This window comes from Calidris pugnax, unplaced genomic scaffold (assembly GCF_001431845.1).
Source record: "Calidris pugnax isolate Ruff unplaced genomic scaffold, ASM143184v1 scaffold7, whole genome shotgun sequence".
In the NCBI taxonomy this organism is placed as follows: Eukaryota; Metazoa; Chordata; class Aves; order Charadriiformes; family Scolopacidae; genus Calidris; species Calidris pugnax.
The window spans coordinates 451884-464727 of NW_015090762.1; the positions used below are offsets into that span (position 1 = coordinate 451884).

Here is a 12844-nt window from a genome sequence, read left to right on the forward strand (position 1 = left end):
ATTTAAATGATCCTTTAGTTAGATAATCTTTTTTGTTTAGAATCACTGGCAAACAGATGGTTATTGCTAGTTTTAATTATGTACGTAATTTAGACCAGAAGGCACATCTGAAACGAAAGGTAATTAAGATGTTCCCATACTGGCTGAACAAGAGTCTGAGGTTACAACCTTTACTAATAATTTATCCTTTCAAGCAGAACATAAGACGGAGAATTAACAAGGCTAACCTCTTTTTTTGGTGTAATTTAATATATGTGAAACTACAGTTGAAAGGGCAGCACAGTAAGTTGATAATGTAACCTTTTTTGGCCTCAGTCCTGAAAGAAATAAATGTTATTTCGAACAATAAACCCAAGTTTCACTACACTATTTTTAAGCTATCTCCTATTTATACGGGATCCTATTTATAAGTGGGAGCCTGAATTTGAGGGTGTTTTTTCTTGGTTAGTTTTATCTGAGCTGTGTTTGAACATTTCCGTTGCTGGGAAAGTGTTTTTGCTGTCATGGAAGATGGATCATGGAAGATCCGATCGCTTGCCGGCTGTAGTTAAATAAAATGAGAATTCCCATTGCATTCTGCCACTAATCAGAAAAGCTGGAAGGGGTGGCTTGAGAATGGATTTCTTCAGCCAGTTTGCGCTGAGCCTGTCTCACATCAAGCTGTGCTTCAAAGTAGCACGGTGTGTTAATTAACATGGGTCAAATTAAACGGAGTGGCTCCTTGGGGCTCCCAGTATGAAGAATGTCCTCTTCCTCCTCCCCGCTGAGTGATAACGCCATGAAGTGAGGGTCAGAAACCCCCTTCCAAGGGGTCACACCACTCCGGGGCTCCTTTTGCCTGTTCACATGAGTACCCTGGAGGAGTTTGCTAAATGTACGGGTAGAAATGGATTAGAAAATCTTGATATAGAAAGAAATTGAGATTGCAAGTGTGGTTTGGGATTCATTCACACAGTCTCAGTATGAGAATGGCGTGTGGCCCCGTCCCTGCTCCCAGTGCTCCGTTGCCTTCCCCTGGGGCTCCATCCAGTGACCGTGAGATCACAAAGGGAGCGGGATCAGCTTGTTGACACGATGGGGGATGAATTCCTCCTTTCAGTATATTCGCTGTCCATCAGATCAGTGAACTTTGTTCTAACAATTCGATGTTTCTTGCTATTTTTGCCAGCAATTTTTAAAAATAACTTTGGTGTTGTGGCAGTTCAGTCGATGAAGCGTTTCACTAATACCTAAAAGCAGCGTGAGCGTGCAAACTATTTGCTTTAGAACCAGTCTTATAAGGACTTGTACCATTTATCTTGGCAACATCACAGTTTCTGTCCGATAGTCCTGATTAAAACTGGATCCACCGCATTTTTTTTCACTCAGCTTTCCCAAAATTTACCTTAAAAAGAAGATTCTGACATTCATGTAAAAAGCCGCAGTAGTGGGGTAGAAGCAGGTTTGCAGCTGAACTCAGCAATTAGAATAAAGAACTTGTTCTGCAGCAATAAAAAATAACATAGACAGTTATGTAGTAACCTTTAAAAATAAATACATCTAGTCAATCTGAAGTATAAAAGAACAGTTTTGTTGCAGCACAGTACCCAATGTATTAAACCTTCTCCTCAGCCATACTAAGCGTGCTTTAGATTTGTAATAATGCTTGTCTTTTTAATTAGGTCTGTGTTTCTTTTGATAATTGTGCGTGAAGTTGAAGGAATTTTCTGAAATAGCAAAGTGTTTAGAAGGCTTTCCTATGAAGCTTTGTTCCAGTGGTACCTAAATTGTCTAGATTTGATGTGGAAATGTTTGGTCTTAATGACTTTAACAGCGGCTGCAGCTCTGGAAAAGCAGAGTTGGTGCTGGTGAGGAGGCTGCAGGAGATGGTGGTGCCACCAGCCCACCTCCAGCAGCCTGCAGAGATGGTACCCCAGGCCTTCTCCTCAAAAATAGTCATTTCTACAAACATAAATATGCTGTAACTCTCCATCGCTCTTCTGGCCAGCTGTAGACCTGACAGCTGAATGTGTGAGCTTATCATTATTTTATGGGTGGAGAAGGTGATTTGTGTAAACCTCACAGTTTCGAAACCCATCTTCTCTTGGATCATTAGTCTTCATTAGCTGAGGATATACCGCAAAGTGAATCCTGTCTGCGCCTTTCTTGACGGATGAGCTGTACGACAGAGGTTGACTGGACAAATAAGCCTGTGGCTTAGCCAGCCGTCGTTTGAAATTTAATTGAGCAGGAGGCTCATTTTTTAAATCTCATAGATGGAGGAGAGCGGTGCATCACGTACTCTGCAAAACAGAGAGACCCAAAGGGCAGAAGCTGAAACCAGCCGTGTTTGTGAGAGCTGCTGAGCTCCTCCTTTCTTGGTATCTTGAGGCAGGACCAGCCGTGTGTTTGGAAGATAAGTGTTCCCCAACCCAACCTACAGAAAACACCCAAGTCACACTGGAAGCCAGCACCAGCTCTTGTTTTGAATGCAAGGGCTGGAATTTTATGGCCTCTGATCTCTAATAGAAGATCAAACCTGGTGAATTTATGGCCTTTTTAGCTTCAATTATCGTGATTCTTTGAATACTCTCATCGGTTACAGCATGGGTTATGTGTGAACCATTTTTCTTCTCCTGCTGCTTTGGAAATGAAAATGTTAAATAATTCTGCCTTTTTAAAACAATATTAACAATAATACTGTCCTCATCTCGCTGTCAGTAGATAGCATTTCTAGATTCCTTTTGTTTCTGAGAACTTAAAAGAATGTTCCTGCTCTCCATTGTTCCTGCAGGCATGGAAATTTCTGTGCTGGCTTTTGATTTTTCCTTATCGGTTTCCGTAGTTGATGGATTCAGACTGCTGTCGAGTCTTCTAGCTTTTGTTTTTCTTGTTTGCTTAAAATGGGGATTTTTATATCTACTTTTTTGCATTAATTTTTAGTGAATTAGTGGCAGTTCCAGCTCGATTCTGCTCATAATTTCCTTCTCTTATAGATATAAATATATATATAAATATATATAAATATACACATACACGTCCTTCTGCAAGCTTTTATAGGCTGTTTCTCCCCTACTCTGGGGACATAAAGGCATTTGTTTATTGTGATGTTCCTGTTTCACAGAGGTTTTGGGGACAATGCAATGCTTTCTTCTCACTGATGGTTTTTAGATGTGGGCTATTTAGTGAGATGCTTTAGTTCCAGAATATGCTCCTCAGCTGCTCCTTTTCCCCCTGTAAATATTTCCTCGAATATCCAGGATGGAGTTGGCGCTTCCCGCACTGCTGGGTGTCTGTGAGCTGGTGGAATCAAAGTGGTTTTCTCTGTCAACCACAACACTGATAATTGAAAATATATTGATAAGTAAGGTGACACATGAACTGGGAACTGACTGAACTGGACCGATACATTTTAATTTGTATCTTTTCTGTGCTGCAGACTGCAAAAGCCGTAAAACACCTCAATGAACCCTTTTCTTTTTGAAAAAGGGAAGAACCTACCTGAATTTTAAAAACTGAACATAAGTTAAATCTCAAAATCAGATTGTAACTTCTGTATTCACTTCCATCATTGATTTCCTCATAGGGCCAGTTGCATAAACTTCAAGACTTTATGCTCTTTAATTTTATTTCTAGAAAATTTGCAGATGCTTAAAGACTGGGGGGTCGTTGGATAGTGGAGAGAGTGGTTCACTAGTGAGTAGTGATCTGGAGCTCTTGAGAAGGTCAGTGCAAGAAAATGGATATTTTGATACATCCGTGGATGTAGAAAATGAATCATAAGATAAAATTCCTCATTTTATAGTTAATTCCTATGCCATAGTTGAAACAAAGTATCTTCAGGTGGATCCTTCAACCTGTGTTACTGAGCAGATCAGACTAAATGATCTCTCCAATCCCCTTGGTTTTATAACCTCTGTATTTGTGAATCACCATCTGCAAATGTCTTGGGAGAAAATTCAGGGTGAGCTGGAAAAGAAAGATGAGCGTGGTTTAATTTAAATTATATAAACAGCGGTCTAATTGCTGCGTTCAGAGAGGTATTCTCCCAGCAGTACATTCAAAGATGATTTTTCAGAATGAACAGAAGGAACCAGACACATTCTGAAACAATTTTGTCTCTCAGGAGAGTGAGTTTAGATGGGTTTCATCTTTTCATAATTATTCTTTGCTTGCTGTTTTCTAACAGCTGAATTCTTGGGCTTTAAAAGTTAGTTTATATTTATTTGCCAAAAGCAAATGAATTTAACTTTGGTGTTATATCTTTCTGTTTTTCTAGATTTTAATAGTAAGTGAAGAAGAGCCCCAAAGTGTTGTGACTAAAGACGAGGAGTTCTCCTCCTATCCAGGGCCTGTCATGGTAAGCAAAAGGGGGTTGGGGGGTCTGTTACGGAGCAGAGTAGGGTAAAAGCTGAAAAACAATATAGAATTCATGTTTACATGTGGGGTTGTTGAATTTTAAGCGTAGTGCTGGACTAGGCTAGGCTAATGCTTTTTTCCTAATACTATCATAGAATCATAGAATTGTCTAGGTTGGAAGGGACTTCTCAGATCAGCCAGTCCAACCAGCAACGTAATGCTGATAAAAACCATCACTAACCCATGTCTCTAAGCACTATGTCAGCCCGGCTTTTAAATCCCTCCAGGGATGGGGCCTCAACCACTTTCCTGGACAGCCCATTCCAAGGCTTAGTGTGAAAATTGTTCCTACTCTCCAATCTGAACCTCCCCTGGTGCAACTTGAGGCCGTTTCCTCTTGTCCCATGGCCTGTTCCTTGGGAGAAGAGACCGCCCCCCCCCCCCGGCTACACCCTCCTTTCAGGGAGTTGGAGAGAGCGAGAAGGTCTCCCCTCAGCCTCCTCTTCTCCAGGCTGAACACCCCCAGCTCCCTCAGCCTCTCCTCACAAGACTTGTGCTCCAGACCCCTCACCATCTTTGTCGCCCTTCTCTGGACCCGCTCCAGCCCCTCAATGTCTTTTTTGTGGTGAGGGGCCCAAAACTGGACACAGCCCTCGAGGTGGGGCCTCACCAGTGCCCAGCACAGGGGGACAATCACCTCTTGGGTCCTACTCCCCACGCTGTTCCTGACACAGGCCAGGATCCCATTGGCCTTCTTGGCCACCTGGGCACACTGCTGGCTCCTGTTCAGCCGACAGTCCACCAACACCCCCAGGTCCTTTTCTGCCAGGCAGCTCCAGCCACTCTGCCCCCAGCCTGCAGCGCTGCAGGGGGTTGGTGGGACCCAAGGGCAGGACCCAGCACTCAGCCTTGTTGAACCTCATCCCATTGGCCTCGCCCAATCCATCCAGCCTGTCCAGATCCCTCTGCAAAGCCTTTCTACCCGCCAGCAGGTCAACAATCTCACCCAACTCGGTGTTGTCTGCAATTATATGTTTGTGGGATTTTTTTAAATAACTTTATTAATGAGGCATCAGGAAGGAAACCTGTTTCTAGTATCATATTTAGTTGTTTTGAGTGCTCGCTGTTGCCAGTTCAGTAACTGTAGTAGGTTGCTGCTGCTGACTTCTCTGAGCAGTCCCTCCTGTTGGAGGTTTTCATTGCTTACTTGCTGGGTGGTGAAGGCAGCAGCAGTGATGGTGCCGAATTGAACTGTACTGCTTTGTTTCTTAGGATGAAGAGACTCAGCACAGCCTTGAATGCATCCAGGCTAATCAGATTTTTCCCAGGAAGCAGCTGATCCGGGAGGATGAGAACCTGCAGGTAATGACCACGCTACTCCTTGCCAGTTAAAATCACAATTATCTCTGCGTGACCTGTGTCTTCTCTGGCCAATCCCGTAGAATTTTAATTCACAATTCAGTGCAGTAATAAGACAAACACATTTTCTGTTTGAATCCTCACATACTGTTGACAGGACAGAGAGCTGGTGGGTTATATTGCGAGAGTTTCGGTAGAGCGTTGGAAAAATACAGACATTACTTGTGTAGTAACCTCAAGGGCTAGATTTTGTTCCATAGTTTTAAGTACTCTTAGTTGTTGGATTTTTTTAAATAACACTAAACTAATGAAATACTGTCATTACTTCTTGTTATTGAGAAGCTAAAAGTCTTCTGTTGCACAAAATGGATATTGTTTGGTTTCTTAATTTTGGAATTAATTTAATTCAAATGACTTATCCTTGTAGACACTCTTCTATCAATTGAAAAGGTAGTTTGTTTCATTTTCGTAGAAAACATTTTTAATGGATTTAAGCTAAGATGGTGTAAAAACAGATTATTTTCAAGTTGAGCAGTTATACTTTTCAGTCCAGCTCACCTAAATTGGACTTAAGTCACATTTTTAATTAAACAGCTTTAATTTATATGCAATGTAAGATGAGTGCAGGTTTTCCAACTTCATGAAACTGCACCATGTCAGGCATTTTCACGTTTGCAGTGAGAAATATGAAGCAAAAAGTATGATTTGTCCAACTGACTTCAGCTGTGTAGCGTTTATTCAGCCTGAACCGATTGCCTGAGCTTGCTTAGTGGATATTGGGAACCAGGAGCATAAAAGATTATTCATCTTAGATCTTTTGCCTACTTTAGGATGAATTTAATAACATTATGGAAATGCCACTCCATTAAGTAAAGAGCGAGAGCATGAATCAAGGGGTTGGTCACACTGCTTGCCAAAATGTGAGGGTATTTGGCTCAGATTTTTCATAACAATTCATCGTTTTCCCTGACCAAGCACTTACTCAGGAAAATGAAAAGAAAATGAGGAATCATTTTTAAAAAAGGCTACAATTAGCCTCTGAACCAACCTTACCCAAGACTTTCCTTCTTAGCAGTAATAGCCAGGTATTCTCAGCAATGTTTCACTGTGATTTTATGTGTTGCGTGCCTGAGTGTGTGCTTACAGGAGGTACATATTCTTGGTAAACAGTTTCTGAAGGATTTTTCTTCCCTTTCTGAAGGTCCCATTCATTGAACTTCACGGGGAGAGTACGGAGTACGTGGGACGAGCGGAGGATGCCATCATTGCACTTTCTAATTACAGGCTTCACATCAAATTCAAGGAGTCTGTTGTGAATGTAAGTGTTATTGGTGCTACGATGGTTATACAGGTGTTCTGAACGCTATCCAGATGGGGGAATTTAGGATAAAAGTACGATAATTCTGCTTTTTAAGGTTAGTGGTAATGAACAATCTCTTTATGATGTTCAAATCACATTTTTCGTGTTGTAAGGGCATTTTAAAAAAATAGTAATTACAACAATAGTTCTAATGTCATTTGTGAACTATATATAGAATTTGATAGGACATTATACATGGCACAGAAATATTTTTGTGGGTATTTGTAATAAAACCAGTAAAATAAAATCCAGAGAATCAAAGCATTTTGGTTTTTTTCCCTCCTGATGATGGGTTTTTTTACCAACCAAAATCTTTTACCGATTTCCTTGTTTCAATTTTACCAATCTCCTTATTTCAAGACAAGTCCTGACCCTGGCAGGTTGTTCACAATTGCCACGTGTCGGTCACAAATCCTGAATTATGCAGTGGTGAATTAAGTGTAAAACACCAAAACTGCATGTTTTTCCAAAGCTGAGAAAGGCAAGAGAAACAAAATATAATTGACGAGTGTCCAGTATGTAGATGACAGAGACACACGTGAGTGGTCTGGAACATCAGTGAGATGTCCTGTGCACCAAGCAGATTGAATTTTTGATGGCATTTTTGATGTCAGTTTTAAATTTAAATTGTTTTTTTAATTGTTTTGTGCCAGAACCGTATTAACAACTCTGTAAAAATGTTGTTCTGTAACTGAAACTCAATCTTTACTGGTTTATGTTGTCTCCAGTCATATAACTGTCTGTGGCCTTGGAAATGTGCCTGTGTTCGAGTAAGCATTAATCACTTGAAGTGCTGTTTCAGTTCATGACTTGTCAATGCAGCAGGCTGGGCTGGGGAACATCTCTGTACAGCATTAGAGTGCTAAAATTCATGGTGATGTGGGGTTTTTCCAGCAAATAAAGATATTATTTCTGAACGTGGCGATTACTCAAAATGCTGGCAAAGAAATGCCAGTGCCAGGAATTGAACTGGGAGTGTTGGGCTGGTACCTGCTGCTGCTGACTGTCCAGAGGGGATGGTACAAGTATGTGCGTGTGCAGAGGTAGCGTAACTGCGCTTTTCTCTGATCCTGTAGTCAATCAGAAAATATAATTTGAGAGTTAAAAATGAAGGTGTAAGTGCCTCTGTGCATGGGAATGGCAGCCCAGGGTCAGTAGGTGCTGGGATGCCCCAACTGCTGTCCCCAGCTGCAGCTCCCCACGCTGCTGGCAGCGAGGAGATGCCTTTTGAGGAGCGTATTTTATAGGGTTCCTTTGCTGCTTTATAATAGGAACATGAATTCTAAGGCTGAATTCTGCCAAGGGGCCAGCTACAATAGATCTATATTGTATTACTTACTGCTGGATTATTTGTTTTTTAATTCAGAGTCTGGATGTTGTGTGAAACTGGCAACTAGAAGTGACAGAGCAAAGGACTGAATGTTTAAAAGCAAGGAGCTGAGATAAGAGAAACAGGAGTAGACCTAGAAATCAGGAGTTTGTGCTGAGGAATGCCAGGAACTGATTGAGTTACTTCATTAGCGAAGGCACTAATGCATGTGCTGCACTTAAGGTCATATCTGTCCTTAGGATAATTGAGAGTATTTGTTTTCAAGAATTTTCAATTTAATGTTTTTGAGGAATAAGAAAAAAAATATATTTTCTTAAATAATATCGTTTGTGTTCAGGAGAGAGTCCACAAAGGTTTGTCAGTGTTACCATAGTAATTTTGCTTCCCTGACTTTCCACTGTTCTTGCCTCTCACTCCATCTGATATCTCCAGGGTCGTTACTCCTGCTTCATGTCATCGTTAACCAGAGAGATTCTGTTAGTGTGTGAGGTAGAGCAGAGTAGAGATAATGCTTCTGTAACCAGGTATAGGCATCACTAATAGCTTAGTATGAACTCTACTGGAATCGGAGGCAGAGAGGATGTGGAATACCTGTAAGCATAAAAGGTACTTGCAATAATTAGGAACCATATTTAAATTGTTAAATTTTGGAGTAATACTCCCTTTGGTTATTGTTGATCAAAATTACTGATCAGATGGTGATCTTTCGAAGTTAAATCTTCACTGATTACTTCTTGATTGTGTTCATCTTGATTCTTTCCTACTGTTTTTATATTGCTGGAGCAGTTCAGAAAACACCTGTAAGAAGACTATGTACTTCTTCATTGTGTTCATCTTGATTCTTTCCTACCATTTTTATATTGCTGGGGCAGTTCAGAAAACACCTGTAAGAAGACTATTTAAAAGTGTGTAAATGTTTACTAATGTTAGGAGTTGAGGTTTTTAATTTTTAATCATTTTCACAAGAATCACTGTCCTGATGAAGTCCAGCCACACTAATGACCTTGTCACCTCGGCGGGGAGAAGTACTTCTGTGTAAGAAAGAGGTTTCTTAGCAAATATCTCTATGATAGTACTGTAAAACAAATTAATTGCCCATGTCTGTGCAATGTTCGATGCCGGCGTCTCCCCTTGGAGTAGGTGGGATGTTCTTGTGGTAGAAATGCTCCTCCTGAGAAACCATGTTCTATTTTTGTTTACAACTCAATAGAGCAGCTGTCAAAGCCGTGCTTGTGAAACCTCAGTAAGTAGCAGAGTGCTGCTGGGTCACTCGCTGCACCCCTGCTTGGAAAGAAATACATTTAAAAATCAATAATGCTCCCGTGGCCACACTGCAGAAAACAGCTGTACACAGAGAGCTTTTCCATGGATAATTTCCTAGATCACAGTAGTAAAAGCAACGTGGTGTTCTAAATGCAAACCCAAAAGATCCAGTAGACCGTGCGTAAATTGGAGGGATTATGACATTGAAAAGTGTTGACTTACGTTTATCCGTGGGATAGAAATGCAGACTCAACAGCCATCTCTCGGCACATGGGAAGTTTGGTTCCCAGGCCGAGCTCTATTGACTGCCTTTCCTTAAGAAAATTGCCAACTTTGCAGCTGCTGAGTGGTATTGTCTAACCATTTTCTCCCTATGAGCTAGTTGCATTTAGGGGAGAATTAAAATTTTAGCGTAGCTTATGAAACCTTGGATTTGTATGTGGCCTCTTTCAAACAGTAGATTTTGGACACAGATAAAAAAATAGAAGTCATACTGGCAAGATGAGGGAGATCATTACCCACTGTACTGGGCAGTGGTGAGGCCCCACCTCGAGGGCTGGGTCCAGTTTTGGGACCCTTCCCACGAAAAAGACATTGAGGTGCTGGAGCGGGTCCAGAGAAGGGCAACGGAGCTGGTGAGGGGTCTGGAGCACAAGTCTTGTGAGGAGAGGCTGAGAGAGCTGGGGGTGTTCAGCCTGGAGAAAAGGAGGCTGAGGGGAGACCTTCTCACTCTCTCCATCTCCCTGAAAGGAGGGTGTAGCCAGGGGGGGTTGGTGTCTTCTCCCAAGGAACAGGCCATGGGACAAGAGGAAATGGCCTCAAGTTGCACAGGGGAGGTTCAGATTGGAGATTAGGAACAATTTTCACACTAAGCCTTGGAATGGGCTGCCCAGGGAAGTGGTTGAGGCCCCATCCCTGGAGGTGCTTAAAATTGACATTGTTCTTAGAGCCATGGGTTAGTGATGGGTTATTTTTATCAGAGTTATGTTGATGTTTGGACTGGCTGATCTGAAGGGTCCCTTCCAACCCAGACAATTCCATGATTCTGTGATTCAATTTTCATTCTTGGTGAGTAAATGAGTTTTAGTATGAGCTTTTAATGGAAGAATGGTTGGTTTGGTATCTGCCTTACGTGTGCAGCGCATTTGAGGTTCATATGTGCTGAACAGTAGCCTAGTCCTTGTTTGGTTTTCAGGTGCTGGTGCTCAGATTGTTCACATCATGTGCGGGTTAATTGTAAAAGCAGAGGAGGGGACTAAATGATTACCTTCAGGACAAACCCCAAATGTACTTAGTTGTAATTAAAAGCAAAATTTGCTTCAGGTACTCCTGGTAGATTATATGAACAAGATCACACCTGGAGATACTTGACTCACACCAGAAGGCTGTACCACCGTACAGTGAGACCTGGACAGGCTAAAGAGTTGGGCAGAGAGGAACTTGATGAACTTCAATAAGGCGAGTTCAGGGTGCTGCATCTGGGGAGGAATAACCCCCTGCATCAGGACAGGTTGGGGCTGACCTGCTGGAGAGCAGCTCTGAGGAGAAAGACCTGGGAGTCCTGGTGGACAACAGAATGCCCGTGAGCCAGCAATGGGCCCTTGTGGCCAAGAAGGCCAACGGCATCCTGGGGGGCATCAGGAAGAGTGTGACCAGCAGGTGGAGGGAGGTCATCCTGCCCCTCTGCTCTGCCCTGGGGAGGCCCCATCTGGAGCACTGGGTCCAGTTCTGGGCTCCCCAGTTGAAGAAGGACAGGAAACTGCTGCAGAGGGTACAGCAGAGGACTACAAAGATGATGAAGGGCCTGGAGCATCTCTCTTACAAGGAGAGGCTGAGGGACTTGGGTCTTTTTAGTCTGGAGAAAAGAAGGCTGAGGGGGGATCTGATCAAGGCTTATAAATACTTCAAGGGTGGGTGTCAGGAGGATGGGGCCAGTCTTTTCAGTGGTGCCCAGGGACAGGACAAGAAGTAACGAGCGAAAACTGGAAAATGGGAAGCTCCATCTCAACATGAGGAGGAACTTCTTTTCTGTGAGGGTGGTGGAGCCCTGGCAGAGGCTGCCCAGGGAGGTGGTGGAGTCTCCTTCTCTGGACACATTCCTGTGGGACCTGCTCTGGATGGCCCTGCTCTGGCAGGGGGTTGGAGGAGATGATCTCCAGAGGTCCCTTCCAACCCCATCATTCTGAGATTCTGTGACTGTTTCCACCTTGGAGACCCCTCGAAGACTTTCTGAGCTGACCTCATGTCCCCAGTTCCTCCATATGACATGTACAGGCTTCAGGACGTAGCCGGGGCCTTGTGCTGTTTGAAGTAACCAGCCTGAAATGTGACCCTGACATTATTTCAGGCTCTGAACTGGGGAAACAAGAAGAAAGTACTAATTACAGCTGGTGCCACACGGTGTCCTGGAGAAGCTGGGGCCAAGGGTAGAGTATACAGCAGAGTCACTGGGGAAGGTGCTGGCTTTTGGTAGCCTGGCTGTGACCACTGTGTGCCACTGGGCCTTGTGGTCAGGGACCCAGCCATGGGCTGGGTTGTTCCAGCGGGATAAACACAACTTGTGCTTTTTCTAACTACAGAGGTATTTTTCTTTAAATATATCTTGTCCTGCTGTAAGATGAGTGGCAGTTCCAGTAATTAAAACTTAAAAAATTAAAAAAAATCTCAAAAAGGAAAAGTTTGGGTTGTCGAACGTTGCTATTATTTAAAATGAGACAATTTTAAAGCAGAGAGTGAAGAGATGGATACTGCATGAGCACCGTGCCCTGGTTCTCTCTGTAGTGCTGTAGGATTGGCCTCGGATAACAATGCGTGTTTATTCTGATGAAAGCAAAACTGATTGCTTCTCCCCTGCTTTATTTCATAGCGGCTGTTACACGGTGGAGTGCCTGTGAATAGAACTGATGGCTCTTCAGGAGCAAATGAACTGCACTGGGTGTCCAATGTGCGGCACCCTGAACTAAAGAATCACAGAGTCTTCATGGTTGGAAAGGACCTCTGACATCCCTGAGTCCAACCGTACACACACAAAAGACCCCCACAATCTCGGGCACTAGAGCAGGCCCTGAAGAGCCACATCTACACGTTTCTTAAATCCCTCCAGGGATGGTGACTCCACCACCTCCCTGGGCAGGCTGTTCCAGTGCCTGACCACCCTCTCAGGAAAATCATTCTTCCCAATATCTCATCTAAAC

At 43.0% G+C, this 12844-nt stretch overlaps 1 protein-coding gene across 4 annotated transcripts in view; it reads left to right on the plus strand.

Annotated features, from left to right (window-relative positions):
- Window positions 1-12844, plus strand: part of MTMR3 (myotubularin related protein 3) — a 90575-nt gene that overhangs the window by 34035 nt on the left and 43696 nt on the right. For all 4 annotated transcript variants that reach the window (XM_014940099.1, XM_014940178.1, XM_014940255.1 and 1 more), the window contains exons 3-5: window positions 4259-4339; window positions 5611-5700; window positions 6899-7015. In XM_014940099.1, coding sequence (XP_014795585.1) covers window positions 4337-4339; window positions 5611-5700; window positions 6899-7015 — 210 coding nt within the window. In that variant the 5' untranslated portion in view covers window positions 4259-4336. The remainder of the gene's footprint in view (window positions 1-4258; window positions 4340-5610; window positions 5701-6898; window positions 7016-12844) is intronic.